Source organism: Heptranchias perlo, chromosome 2 (assembly GCF_035084215.1).
Source record: "Heptranchias perlo isolate sHepPer1 chromosome 2, sHepPer1.hap1, whole genome shotgun sequence".
Lineage (NCBI taxonomy): Eukaryota > Metazoa > Chordata > Chondrichthyes > Hexanchiformes > Hexanchidae > Heptranchias > Heptranchias perlo.
In genome coordinates, this window is record NC_090326.1 from 104,888,416 (window position 1) to 104,903,503 (window position 15,088).

The 15,088-nt window shown below is 46.1% G+C and overlaps 1 protein-coding gene across 5 annotated transcripts in view; it reads left to right on the forward strand.

Moving 5' to 3' along the window:
* Positions 1 to 15,088, forward strand: part of LOC137341938 (polycystin-1-like protein 1) — a 288,830-nt gene that overhangs the window by 237,602 nt on the left and 36,140 nt on the right. For 4 of the 5 annotated variants that reach the window (XM_068005486.1, XM_068005476.1, XM_068005458.1 and 1 more), the window contains exons 57-58: positions 853 to 936; positions 13,094 to 13,269. In XM_068005486.1, coding sequence (XP_067861587.1) covers positions 853 to 936; positions 13,094 to 13,269 — 260 coding nt within the window. Of the gene's footprint in view, positions 1 to 852; positions 937 to 13,093; positions 13,270 to 15,088 lie in introns of those variants that run through there. The other variant, XR_010967170.1, reaches the window with a different exon arrangement.

The window sequence follows — 15,088 nt, forward strand, 5'->3', positions numbered from 1 at the left end:
TTATAAATCACTGGTTAGCTCCCAGTTGGAGTACTATGTCCAATTCTGGGCACCACACTTTAGGGAGGATGTCAAGGCCTCAGAGAGGGTGCAGAGGAGATTTACTAGAATGGTATCAGAGATGCAGGACTTCAGTTATGTGGAGAGACTGGAGAAGCTAGTTGGGGTTGTTCTCCTTAAAGTAAAAAAGGTTAAGGGGAGATTCAATAAGGGTGTTCAATATCATGAAGGGTTTTGATAGAGTAAATAAGGAGAAGCTGTTTCCAGTGGCAGGAGGATCGATAACCAGAAGACACAGATTTAAGGTAATTGGCAAAAGAACCAGAGGCGAGATGAGGAGAATTTTTTTTTAAGCAACGAGTTGTTATGATCGGGAATGTACTGCCTGACAGAGTGGTAGAAGCAGATTCAATAATAACTTTCAAATGGGAATTGGATTCGAAGGGGAAAAATTTGCAGGGCCATGGGGAAAATGCAGGGCAGTGGGACCAATTGGATAGCTTGTTCAAAGAGCTGGCACAGGCACGATGGGCTGAATGGCTTCCTTCTATGCTGTATCATTTTTTGATTCCACGATTCTAACTGCCATATCCCAGCATGAGTAATCATGTTCAGGACAGAAGAACCAGAATAACCATCTTTTCATTGCAATGATATCATACTGAAGTGATGCTGTGTTGTGTTATAACATGATTTCTGTCATTATTTATGCTAAACACTCTTCCTTTGAGGTAGTTCCCTGTTAAAGCTGTGGTGGTACAGGGCAACTTTTCCACAGTCTCACCGACATAAATATAAAATGCTTGCAGTGCAAAGTTTGTGGCTAATTGCAGTTTCAATTACAACCTATAGGCTGGTCCAGTCCACGGCAAATGCCATTTGATTGGTGCACCGTCACTCAGGAAAATCCAAGTCACAAATAACTCTGCCTGTAATGTAAGTGGTTTCATCATGTATTCATTTTTAAAAATCTATATATTGTACACCAAAACATGAAATGTTTTTTCACTGGCATTTTACCATTAGAGCTTTTGTTCTAAAACAAGAATCTTTGTACAAAATGTGTTTTGACATCTTAAAAAGTGAAAGTAAATAGCTTAATAATAGTTTGTTATTACCGTCTGATATATGTTCAGCATTTCAAGATGGAGTAATATTTATGTCGATCATTTAATTTCAAATCAATTGCATGATTTTCTGCCAAATGGCCTGGCAAATTCTATACAAGCCACAGAACAGTACACAAACAGGCCCTGATTCAACCCCCAACCAGTATATTTTAAATTAAAACACCACTAAAATGATACTAAAATAAGCACAATCATAGAATGGTTACAGCACAGCAGGAGGTCATTCGGCCCATCGAGCCTTTGCCGGCTCTTTGTAAGAGCAATCCAGTTAGTCCCCTTTCCCCATAGCCCTGCATATTTTTTCCTTTCAAGAATTTATCCAATTCCTTTTTGAAAGCCAAGATTGAATCTGCTTCCACCACCCTTTCAGGCAGCGCATTCCAGATCATAACTACTCACTGCGTAAAAAAGTTTTTCCCCCATATCACCTTTGGTTCTTTTGTCAATCCCCTTCAATCTGTGTCCTTTTGTTCTCGACTCTTCCGCCACTGGGATCAGTTTCTCCTTATTTACTTTCTCTAAACCCTTCATGATTTTGAATATCTCTATCAAATCTCCTCTTAAACTTCTCTGCTCTAAGGAGAACAACCCCAGCTTCTCCAGTCTATCCACGTAACTGAAGTCCTTCATCCCTGGAATCATCCTAGTAAATCTCTTCTGCATCCTCTCAAAAGCCTTCACATCCTTCCTAAAGTGCGGTGTCCAGAATTGGACACAATACTCTAGTTGTGGCCGAACCAATGTTTTTTAAAGGTTCAACATAACTTCCTTGCTTTTGTACTCTATGCCTCAATTTATAAAGCCCAGGATCCCATAAGCTTTTTTAACCACTTTCTCAAGCTTCCTGCCACCTTCAAAGATTTGTGCTCATATACCCCCAGGTCTCTCTGTTCCTGCACCCCTTTTAGAATTGTACCATTTAGTTTATATTGCATCTCCTCATTCATCCTGGCAAAATGTATCACTTTGCACTTCTCTGCGTTAAATCTAGAAGTATACGGGGCAAGATAAAGCAGAAAAAGAAATCTTATGCCTGTCACAGAAAACTAAATACTGCAGAAAGCCTAGAGGAGTTTAGAAAGTACAGGGATGACATAAAAAAAGAAACAAGGAAAGCAAAGAGAGGGCATGAAAAAATATTAGCTGGTAAGATTAAAGAAAACCCAAAGGTGTTTTATCAGTACATTAAGAACAAAAGGATAGCTAAGGATAAGGTGGGACCCATCAGGGATGATGAGGGTAACTTGTGTGTAGAAGCAGAAGATGTGGGTAGGGTTTTAAATGACTATTTTGTCTCCATATTCACAAAGGAAAGGGATGACCCGGATGTAGTAGTTAAAGAGGAGAGGTGTGAAATATTCGATATGGTAAACATAATGAGAGAGGAAGTACGAGAGGGACTGGAATCCTTGAAAGTTGATAAGTCACCGGGGCCGGATGGATTGTTTCCTAGGCTATTGAAGGAAGCCAGGGAGGAAATAGCAGATGCTCGCAGGATTATTTTCCAATCCTCACTATATACAGGGGAGGTACCGGAGGACTGGAAGACTGCAAACTTAGTACCATTGTTTAAAAAGGGTACGAGGGAAAGGCCGAACAATTATAGGCTGATCGGTCTTACCTCGGTGGTGGGCAAACTATTCGAATCAATACTGAGAGAAAGGATAAATTGTCACTTGGAAAGGCATGGTTTAATCAGGGATAGTCAGCATGGATTTGTTCTGGGAAGATCATGCCTGACAAATCTGATGAAATTCTTTGAGGAAGTGACAAGGAGGATTGATGAGGGTAGTGCAGTGGATGTTGACTATATGGATTTTAGTAAGGCATTTGACAAGGTCCCACATGGCAGACTGGTCGGAAAGGTAAAAGCCCATGGGATACAGGGAAATGTGGTGAATTGGATCCAAAATTGGCTCAGTAACAGGAAACAAAGGGTAAAAGGCGATGGATGTCTTTGCGAATGGAAATTCATTTCCAGTGGTGTGCCATTCGGCTCAGTGTTGGGTCCCTTGCTGTTTGTGATACATATATTAATGATTTGGACTTGAAGGTACGGCGCATGATTGGCAAATTTGCAGACGACACAAAAATTGGCTGTGTAGTTGATAGTGAAGAGGATAGCTGTGGACTCCAAGAAGATATCAATGGGTTGGTGGAGTGGCGGAAAAGTGGCAAATGGAGTTCAACCCGAAGAAGTGTGAGGTAATGCACTTAGGGAGGGCAAACAGTAAAAGGGAATAAGCAGTAAACGGGAATATATTAAGAGGGGTAGCGGAAGTGAGAGACTTTGGAGTGTATGTGCACAGGTCCCTGAAGGTGGCAGTACAGGTAGATAAGATTGTGAAGAAGGCAAATGGAATGCTCTCCTTATCAGCTGAGGTATAGAATACAAAAGCAGGTATGTGATGATGGAACTGTATAAAATGCTGGTAAGGCCACAGCTGGAGTATGGTGCGCAGTTCTAGTCACCACATTACAGGAAGGATGTAATTGTTCTGGAGAGAGTGCAGAGAAGATTTACAAGAATGTTGCCAGGGCTTGAAATTTGTAGCTACGAGGAGAGATTGGATAGGCTGGGGTTGTTTTCCTTGGAGCAGAGGAGGCTGACTGGAGACTTCATTGAGGTGTACAAAATTATGAGGGGCCTAGACAGAGTAGACAGGAAGTACCTGTTTCCCCTAGCGGAGAGTTCAAGAACTGGAGGACACAGATTTAAGCTGATTCCGGAAGGATTAGAAGGGACATGAGGAAAAACTTTTTTACCCAGAGGGTGGTGGGTGTATGGAATTCACTGCCTGAATTGGTGATAGAGGCAGGGACCCTCAACTCTTTTTTAAAAAGTACCCGGACCTGCACCTAAAGTGCTGTAAGCTGTAGGGCTACGGACCGGGTGCTGGAAGGTGGGATTAGAATGGGCACCTGGTTGTTCTTCGAGCCGGCGCGGATACAATGGGCCGAATATATCTTTTCTATGGTTCTATAGTTCTAAATTTCATCTGCCATGAGTCCGCCCAGTCCACCAGCCTGCTGTGCATGAAAAACTGGTCTTCCTCATTTATGCAACAGTCAATCAGTTCAACAAACAGCAGCATCTATCCTCCAGCAAATCTTAATCGACATGGTGCTCCCCAGACTCCTCACTCATACCATAACTCATTCTCCTGTATGCTGCAAATTTTTCTGCAATTTGCTGCAGTTTTTTTTGCAGTCCATGCAATCACTGATGCATGTCCCATTGCAGCTGTTTTTCTCCAGCTTCTCAAGTTGCTCACTGCAGCCATTGCATTCACTGCCCTAAGCTTGCTGGAATTTCCTCCAAATTTTCAACATTACCAAAAGTCTAATAGCTGCCTCTGAATCCAAAATGCAGTTTACAGCTTTTCACCAGCTGAAGTATGTTTATTGCTTTGTGCCATAATTGGTTGTTTCTTGCCTTCGTCTTCTGCTCTCTGGGGCATGGTTTGGCAGGATCCCAGCAGGCCAGGTGGGAAACCCAGAGAAAAAAATAGTGCAGTTTCCCAAGTGATCGCAACTAAATTGTAGCCACTTAACTGAACTTCCAGGTTTCACGTCCTCAAGCTGCGCACCGGGCGGACTGCGCATCCGCATGACATGTTTAAAGCCCCCTAAATAAAGGGTCACTCCAACAATGCATTTTGAAGGAGATAGGAGGCTATAATCACCATGTAACGTTCCACAGCCATGCCAGCATTTAGGTTCTCCGACACTAATCTGGAGCAGTGAAAAGCAGGAGGGAGGTGCTTTATCTCCAGACAAGAGGAAGAAACCTGGGTCTGTCATGAAGAAGGCGTGGCTGGAGGTGGCAGACCAGATCAGCAGCAGAAGCACGGTGCCCCGGTTGTGGCTTCAATGCAGAAAGAGATTTAATGACCTAGCCAGGTCAGGAAAAGTGAGCACATTTACTGATTCACCTGCCTTTGTGGTGAACATAACCCCCCACTCTCACACTGCCCTACCAACCCTATCCCATCACACATCACTCCTCACACCCACATAAGGCTCAGTATCGACTTAACTTCACTTTTTGTGCACTTCTTCACCTCCCACCCCCCCATTTGTGCACCCACCTCTCCCAATCACCCCAGTCCAGATGCAATGTGATCAATCTGTTTGATACTCACCCTCTGATGCATCTGCTTCATTGTCATACTGACCCAAAGCAATGCATCCATTGGGTGACCACATCACCCTCGAGTCGCTCACATGTCTACTTTCTCCCCTTGTAGGGGAAGAGAGTGCAAAATGCAAGGCAGTGGGCGAGGACTGGAGGGGGCCACCACAAATAGTGGCCCTCACAGAGGTGGAGGAGGAGGCTTTGGATATAAGTTGGACGGTACAGTGCCTGACCGTAGGGGATGCTGAGACTGGCACTCCGCAAATGTCTGGTGATGGAATTTTAACATCCCTCACGCACAACATGGATTGATGTGATCAATGATTGATCTGTTGCACACCTCAGCATGCTCATCGCAACAATTCTTCTGCGATAATTATTAATATTGCTGTATGTTCTCTTCTGGGGGCGTCACGGACCGAAGACGTGGTCAAGGGCAACTCCTCAGAGGAGCTCCCTGCCTCTGAGGGCACACGGTCACATAGAAACATAGAAAACAGGAGCAAGAGTAGGCCATTCGGCCCTTCAAAATGATCATGGCTGATCGTCTAACTCAATCATAACTTCTTAGCGACTGGGCCTGTGGCAGGTGGTGAGAGAACCAACACGAGGGAAAAACCTACTTGACCTCATCCTCACCAATCTATCTGTTGCAGATGCATCTGTCCATAACAGTATTGGTAGGTGTGCCCACCGCACAGTACTTGTGGCGATGAAGTCCCATCTTCACACTGAGGACACCGTCCAACGTGTTGTGTGGTACTACCACTGTGTAAATTGGGATAGATTCAGAACAGATCTCGCAGCTCAAAACTGGGCATCCATGAGGCCCTGTGGGCCATCAGCAGCAGCAGAATTGTATTCCACCACAATCTGTAACCTCATGGCCTGGCATATTCCTCACTCTACCATTACCAACAAGTCAAGGGATCAACCCTGGCTCAACGAGGAGTGTAGAAGAGCATGCCAGGAGCAGCACCAGGCATACCTAAAAATGAGGTGCCAACCTGGTGAAGCGATAACTCAGGACTACATGCATGCTAAACAGCGGAAGCAACAGGCTATAGACAGAGCTAAGCAATCCCACAACCAATGGATCAGATCAAAGCTCTGCAGTCCTGCCACATCCAGTCGTGAATGGTGGTGGACAATTAAACAACTAACGGGAGGAGGAGGCTCTGTAAACATCCCCATCCTCAATGATGGCAGAGCCCAGCACGTGAGTGCAAAAGACAAGGCTGAAGCGTTAGCAATCATCTTCAGCCAGAAGTGCCAAGTGGATGATCCATCTCGGCCTCCTCCCGATATCCCCACCATCACAAAAGCCAATCTTCAGCCAATTCGATTCACTCCACGTGATACCAAGAAATGGCTGAGTGTACTGGATACAGCAAAGGCTATCGGCCCTGACAACATCCCGGCTGCAGTGCTGAAGACTTGTGCTCCAGAACTAGCTGCACCTCTAGCCACGCTGTTCCAGTACAGCTACAACACTGGCATCTACCCAACAAAATTGCCCAGGTATGTCGTGTCCACAAAAAGCAGCAGGACAAATCCAATCTGGCCAATACTGCCCCATCAGTCTGCTGTCAATCATCAGCAAAGTGATGCAAGGTGTCGTTGACAGTGCTATTAAGCGGCACTTACTTTTTTAAAAATTTGTTCATGGGATGTGGGCGTCGCTGGCGAGGCCGGCATTTATTGCCCATCCCTAATTGCCCTTGAGAAGGTGGTGGTGAGCCATCTTCTTGAACCGCTGCAGTCCGTGTGGTGAAGGTTCTCCCACAGTGCTGTTAGGTAGGGGGTTCCAGGATTTTGACCCAGCGACGATGAAGGAACGGCGATATATTTCCAAGTCGGGTTGGTGTGTGACTTGGAGGGGAACGTGCAGGTGTTGTTGTTCCAATGTGCCTGCTGCTTTTGTCCTTCTAGGTGGTAGAGGTCGCGGGTTTGGGAGGTGCTGTCGAAGAAGCCTTGGTGAGTTGCTGCAATGCATCCTGTGGATGGTGCACACTGCAGCCACTGTGCGCCGGTGGTGGATGGGGTGCCAATCAAGCGGGCTGCTTCGTCCTCGATGGTGTCAAGCTTCATGAGTGTTGTTGGAGTTGCACTCATCCAGGCAAGAGGAGAGTATTCCATCACCAATAACCTGCTCACCGATGCTCCATTTAGGTTCCACCAGGACCACTTGGCTCCTGACCTCATTACAGCCTTTGTCCAAACATGGACAAAAGAGCTGAATTCCAGAGGTGAGGTGAGAGTGACTGCCCTTGACATCAAGGCAGCATTTGACTGAATGTGCCATCAAGGAGCCCGAGTAAAAATGAAGTCAGTGGGAATCAGGAGGAATACTTTCCAGTGGCTGGAGTCATACCTTGCACAAAGTGGTTGTTGAAGGCCAATCATCTCAGCCCCAGGACATTGCTGCAGGAGTTCCTCAGGGCAGTGTCCTAGGCCCAACCATCTTCAGCTGCTTCATCAATGACATTCCATCCATTATAAGGTCAGAAGTGGGGATGTTCGCTGATGATTGCACAGTGTTCAGCTCCATTCGCAATCCCTCAGATAACGAAGCAGTCCGTGCCGTCATGCAGCAAGACCTGGACAACATCCAGGCTTGGCAAGTAACATTCTTGCCAGGCAATGACCATCACCAAAAAGAAAGAGTCTGACCACCTCTCCTTGATGTTCAACAGCATTATACATCACCAAAACCCCCACCATCAACATTCTGGGGGTTACCATTGACCAGAAACTTAACTGGACCAGCCACATAAATACTGTGGCTACAAGAGAAGGTCAGAGGCTGGGTAATCTGTGGTGAGTGACTCACCTCCTGACTCCCCAATGCCTTTCCACCATCTACAAGGCACAAGTCAGGAGTGTGATGACATACTCTCCACTTGCCTGGATGAGTGAAGCTCCAACAACACTCAAGAATCTCGACACCATCCAGGACAAAGGAGCCCGCTTGATTGGCACCCTATCCACCACCTTAAACATTCACTCCCTCCACCACCGGCGCACCGTTTCTGCAGTGTGTACCATCTATAAGATTTACTGCACCATCTTGCCAAGGCTTTTTCAACAGCACGTCCCAAACCCGCGATTTCTACCACCTAGAAGGACAAGGGCAGCAAGCGCGTGGGAACAACACTACCTGCATGTTCCCCATCCAAGTCACACATCGCTCTGACTAGGAAATATATCGCCGATCCTTCATCGCTGGGTCAAAATCCTGGAACTCCCTACCCAACAGAACTGTGGGACAACCTTAACCACATGGACTGCAGTGGTTCAAGAAGGCGGCTCACCACCACCTTCGCAAGGGTAATTAGGGATGGTAATAAATGCTGACCTCGGTGGGTCCTATTAGAGAGGTAGAGTTGTCACCTGGTGAATCAACACACACAAGTGAGCACGAGCAGACACTGGTGGCAGGGGCAGCGGTGGAGAGTCCGTATCGTTGGGCACACTCCTCTCCAAGCTCTGCTCAGCTTGGCACAGATGCTGAACTCCGGGCCATCCTTGAAAAGAAGAATGCTAGAGATACAAAAGCAACTTTGCGAGGGAGTGGAAAACCTGCCATGCGCACTCGCCATGATAGTGGAGAGGATGGAGGAGTCCACATCCATCGCTGGTGAATTGGTGTTGCAGGTAAGTGCAGATCTGCGATGGAGAGAATGGCTGCCTCCATTGAGCTTTAAGCACAGCTCACAAATGAGTCAATTCAGGCCCTGGCAACAGCTGTGCGGACTCAGGACGAATTACATTCTGCTGCCTTAGACAGGCAGACAGATACATTAGCACTGGCCTTACAAGGCATTGCACATGTCCTTCTAACTGTTGTCCAACAGAGTGGTAGAAGTGATGTGGCCCTGGCCCAGGAGAGGAGTGATGGCAAAAGGGGACGTGGAAGTGGGGACGCTACTCAAAGCCCCCCTCAACCAGTATCCGCAATGCTACCCCCTTTTCAGGTGGCTGATCCTGCCCCTGCACAAGTGCAGGTGGAGCCATCTTTGGAGGGGCCCTCACTGTCTCCAAAACCCATAGGTCTTCGGCCAAAAGCATCTCAGCAGTCAAGGCTTGAATCTGAGCAACCTGCCACTACCTTTGCTGCAGCCACAGGGAATGCACCACATAGAAGCTGTCGGAAGAGGTATTCAAAGGTTTTGTTATCACCAAGGGTATGCACAAGGGTGTCTGACAGACTGTCATGTTTTTCATTCATATTTGGTTTATTTTAACATCACATCAAATGTTCTGTTTCTCACCACCACTGCTACGACATGCCTATTCATGAGTCTCTTTTGGAAAGCGCCCTTACTTGTGGTTGCTCATGAAAGGCGAGACTTGATGCCACCCATTGAGTACATTTGCAATGGGTGTATGTGTTCTTGTATGATTGTTTTGTGCAACCTTGGGGGGTCGGGGGGTTGTGGTTGTGGTGGTCATGGTGGTCATTACAGATGGTCTGATGCTTGACTGCAGCCACTTTGCAGATCTCCTGATGAGAATCTGTCAAATATGAGTAACTCCCTGGCATGACGCGCAGCCAGGTGAGACTCTGTTCTGCAGATGGTTCGCACATCTTCATCCTCCTCCTCCTCCTCCTCCTCCTCCTCATCCTCTTCCTCGTTGTCTTCTTCAATGTTGATCATAGGTGCGGCTGCTTGTGGAGCGCATGGGGACTCATCCACTGGTAACCCTCTCTGTTGAGCGATGTTGTGCAGGATGCAACACACGAATATTGTTCTACACACCCTCACCGATAAGTACTGAAGGGCTCCCCCACATTGATCCAGGCACCGGAAGTGCATCTCCAGCAGTCCTATGGCTTGTTCAGTGACAGACCTGGTAGTGCTGTGAATGTCATTGTACTGCTTCTGTGTGTCACTGGTGGGGTTCCTCACAGGTGCCATGAGCCACGCCTGCAGGGGTTATCCCTTGTCTCCAAGGAGGCAGCCCTCAAGTGTGTCTTGTGCGTGGAAGAGGGCCGGCATGTTGGATTTGTGCAAAATGAAGGAATCATGGAAGCTGCCAGGGAATTTGACACACACATGCAGAAACCTCTTCTGGTGGTTACAAACCAGCTGCGCATTGAGGGAGTCAATTGAACATTGAACAGTCCTGGCTCATGTGCAGGTCCTCGGACTGCTACGTGTGTGCAATCAATTGCGCCCTGTCGCTGTGGAAAGCCGGTCAGAGAGTGGAAACCCACTGCCCTCTCAGTCTGGCTGATGTTGTCGATGGGGAAGTTGATGTCGTTGGATGCCCTTGCAAATAAGCCATCCGTCACCTTTTGTATACACTTATGTGCAGGCGACTGAGATCTCCTCGTGATGTTACCAGTCGCGCCCTGGAAGGATCCGGAGGCAAAGAAATTGAGGGCAGTGGTGACTTTAACTGCAACAGGCAATGTGTGGCCACCAGGCCCATCCGGGAGCAGCTCTGCATGAAGGAGCCTCGGACTGCTACGTGTGTGCAATCAATTGGGCCCTGTAGATGTCTGTGATCACCTGGCGACTCAATCTGAGCCTTTCTAGGCACTGCTCCTCTGAGAGGTCTGGCAAGCTCAGCCTTTGCCTGTAGACTGTCCCATGGGAGTAGTCCCTCGTGCGACCTCGGCCCCTCCATTGGTCCCCTCTCTGCTCTTCTGCAGGTCTTTGTAGCACACCTCTGTCTTATGGAGCTGCAACACCCAGAACTGCATGCTGTGCCTGCTGCGGATGGTGATGTGCCTCCTCCTCAGATGTACTGCTGAATAAATCCATTGTGCCCCCCATCCTGATGGTGTCAGTTTGAGGGGGTCCAAAATGTAGGTAAGTATGTGACAACACAAGAATTCTGAGTGTGAATGAAGAAATCTCAGTCTAAACACAAAGAACTCCCAGCCAAAAGTTTGTCTGAGAGAACTGATTGCCCTGTTGCGAAAACTCACCTTTTCTTCAGATGTGTCAATCACTGGTTTAAAGGTCCAAATGGGTGCCGGCTGCAACTCACCTCCGATTCCATGGCGTGGTTCAGAGGCCACAGGAGACATGTTCAGGCAGAGTTAAAATTGTTTGTCTGCCTTCATCCCCACAAATTTAATTGATTTTAAGTACTTCAATGATCTTAATTCCCCCTTTAAATGTCATTTAATTGTCGGCAGGATTTCCGGGTTTCCAAAGCATACACACATCCAGATGCGTTTGGGTCAAACAAATTTTTCGGTGCGTTGCAGCCGGGACTCGTTCCCGCTCCCAATTTTTAAAATTTTTACTGCCCCCCCCCCTGCCCCCAACCACCCGTTCTTCAGGGTTAAAATCATGCCCCTGATGTCTGCAAGAAATGTTTCCTCACTTTCTAGGACTAAAGTAAGATTAATATGGATTCAATGTAATGTTCATCTCCCCCCACCCTCTTCCAGTGTGCATCATGCCTTGAAATGCTTCTCCGGCAGCAACAGTACCATTTTTTGGTCTGTGTCCTTTAGCCTCTTCTGAATGAAGTTATTTGATTGATGCTGAATGTGCAGTGAACTCACCCACTGGGAGCTGAGTTAAAACTTTTCAAATTCATTCACTCAGGACCCTTAACATCTGTCATAAAGGAGAATGTCATCCCATCAATATGGAATCGAAGTCTCAGGTGAAAGGGTAGTGTTTTAACCCAATGTTCATGAGTTCCCGTTTGTTGCAATGTATCACAAAAAAATTGAAGAAGAAAAGTAGACACAATTGAAGGGCAGTTTTGATTGTGAAGTATCTCTTAAAGGTAAAATTAAATTAAATTAAAATAAAAGCCACCAAAATTTCTCAGGGTCTGATTCAACGGCGCAAATGCGGAAGCCCTGCAAGCCCTGGCCCGAGAAATTCCATCCCAAATCCCAAAGATTTCTTCATGGGTGGGTCAGGCTACCAGCGTCTGCATAGGTGCATCATTGGTGCCCCTTCCTCCCAAATTCATCCTTGTAAGATGGAGCAAGCCACAGCCATTTTGTCTGAGGTCCTTGAGGCCCGTGGGGTGAAAGAAAAAAAATCACTTTTCTTCAGTCTTAGACTCCAATAGGAGCAATTTAGCTTCTGAACAAGGTAATCAATCCACTTCAGGATCAATTACTTTAGTCTAGTGAAGGTTTGGGGACTTTCAGAAGGCCTCAAAGGGATTCTGCAGCTCTCAACTGATGCAAGTTCTGCTGAGGCCTTCGAAGGGTGCAATTTCCTGGGATAGCTTAGGAACTCTCCCTGACTTGCCGCTTTGTTGTGGCCCACTGTTCCTCCATACCAGAATTTAAAAACCAAGGCAGCAGGGTGGGATCCAAGTAACAAAGTTCTACCTGAAATTCTGCCCCCCCACCCAGATAGAAATCAGGCATTCTGCCCTCGACAGCCAGTTCTTAATTGACAATGCCCCTCATCAATTTATACAAAAACAATCAGTCCTTTCCACCCCACACACAACTTTCTGCTCTTAGCCTTTCTCTCTTGAAGACAGCTCTCCAATACCTCATGCATGTGGTGAATGTATGTACCTAGACAGTGAGATCAGCAGGCTATTTTGCTACGCATTTGAGCCTGATTCTACCTTCACCCAGTATCCATATGTATACTTCCAACAGAGTCGCAGGACAGCGATCAGGAGTGGGAACCATGGCCAAATTTTTTCCCCTCCTGCTCCCCCAGTCCAAGGACTCTCAGGCCATTTATATCACTCAACTCAAATATGCTAACTCTGGGCATTTCAGGAATTGAACTTGATACCTGCCTGATCTGTATGGTTGAGTACTATGGGGGCAGCATTACTTCTAAAAAGATGTGTTTTACCTGAGCTCTACTTTTAGATTCCAGAAGTATTGTCAGGGCTTATCCAGGACTGCGGGCCTCCACACACCACTATGATCCACCATCCAGATCACTCAAACTCCACAAAGCATGCAAGAACTGAACAGTCCAGCCAGTGTGGCCGATTTAATTGCTACAGAGGAAGGGGATCCATTATTAACCTTGGTAGAACACGGTAAGATATGCAGATGTTTTCACAGTTGGTCTTTAATGTACCTAAATCTTAATTCTTGTCGAAATTACCCAATGATAAAGCTTTTTTCAACTAATTAAAGCAAGACAAGATTCACAGTGGTTCCAGTAATTCTGTCTGTGAATGAAAACCAGTGTCCTGCACTGGCTATGTTGAAGTCCTAGCTTGCTTTTCCAACTTACTGCACTTACTTTACTGTTTCACACCAACGCCCCTCCCCAACCCCCCAGTGTCCTCCCCTACTCCAGAAAGCACTGGGGGGTGAAATTGGCCTTCGGTGAAAGCATGAAACTGGTGATAGCGAATTGGCAGATTATTTTACACCCATTGACCTCAAGGGTAAACAAAATTGAGCGTGGTGTAAATCAGTGCTCCCTATCCTCTTGGGAGAGGCAAAAATACAGGAAAAAAAAACCCTAGACCAATTCAGGCAAAATTTAATTCCACATAATTCCTCTCCATCCCCTGAAGGTGATCAAAATGAATTGAAGGAGACCACAGTGACCATGAGACCTATCAACCAATATCCCACCTACCTTTTGTACGCTGTGATACAAGGCCACAGCCAAGAACTCATTCAGCTTTTGAATGTTTGCAGCGAATCCACACTCACTGCACGAGTCAGCAATTTATTCCAAAGGCCCATGACCCTCTGTGAAAAGAAAAACCTCCTGATATTTGACCCAGTTCTAGTCCTAGTGCTTACGTAACTTATACGCATGTCTGCTTTCCTAACTTATCTAATTCAAAAAATCTATCCACATGGATACAGTCCTGTTTCTTCATCATTTTAAATACTTCAATCAAATCGCCCCGAAGTCTACGCTTTTCTAGAGTAAAAGGATTCAGGTTTCTGAGCCTATTGTGATAACTAAAGGTTTTTAAATGAAGTGTTGGTCTTGTGGCACTTCCATGAACCTTTTCCAGGGTCTCAAAATCTTCCACCATGTGAGGGGATCAAAAGTGGACGTAATATTCCAGATGAGGCTTAACCAAGGTCTTGTACAAGGACGGTATGGTGCCTTTTGTTTTATATTGGATCATCATAACTATACATCCGAACACTCTACTTGCTTTCTCTATAGCCTTTTGCACTGGTCATGAACCTTTAGAGACTCATGCAATATAACAACTAGGTCTCTTTCCCGCTTAGTAGACTTAATTCAGAACTCTGCATTCGCCCTCCCCATGTGCATGACATTATATTTATCTACATTAAATGTCATCTGCCAGATGCGGCCCCATTCCCACATTGCACCTAGATCCAATTGTAATCTTTTTTCCTTATCCAGAGATCTGACACTTGTTGAGCAGGTTCCTGTCCTCGCGTGATCTCAACGCACATGCATTTTCCTGTAGGGTTTATGTCCCAGCTGAGATTGATTAACTCGCACAGGCAAATGATGGATCGCTGAATTTAATTTTTATTTAGAAAACTTAAAAAATGACTAAGATAGCTGTGGGTATAGAGATATTCATGGTGACTAGGAGAAGATTCTAAACCAGTCACACAATCAAAGGATTTATGATCTGAAAGTGAAATTTTATTACTGACAACAGCATCAACACGATGCAATTGAAATTGCTTTTGGGATTCTTTTTGAGCTCATCTGCACAGGAATAACTTTGATGTGGAGCCTGAGAATTTTTTGTTGGTTATTGTTGACATCTGAAGTAGAGGATGAGGGTGTTGCTTTTTCCTCTTGGTATCTGATATGGCGAGTGAGAAATTGTCACTGTTCATTGCAGAATCTAACATGGAGGGTGAAGATGTGTCACTGTTTTCTGTCAGTACGTAACT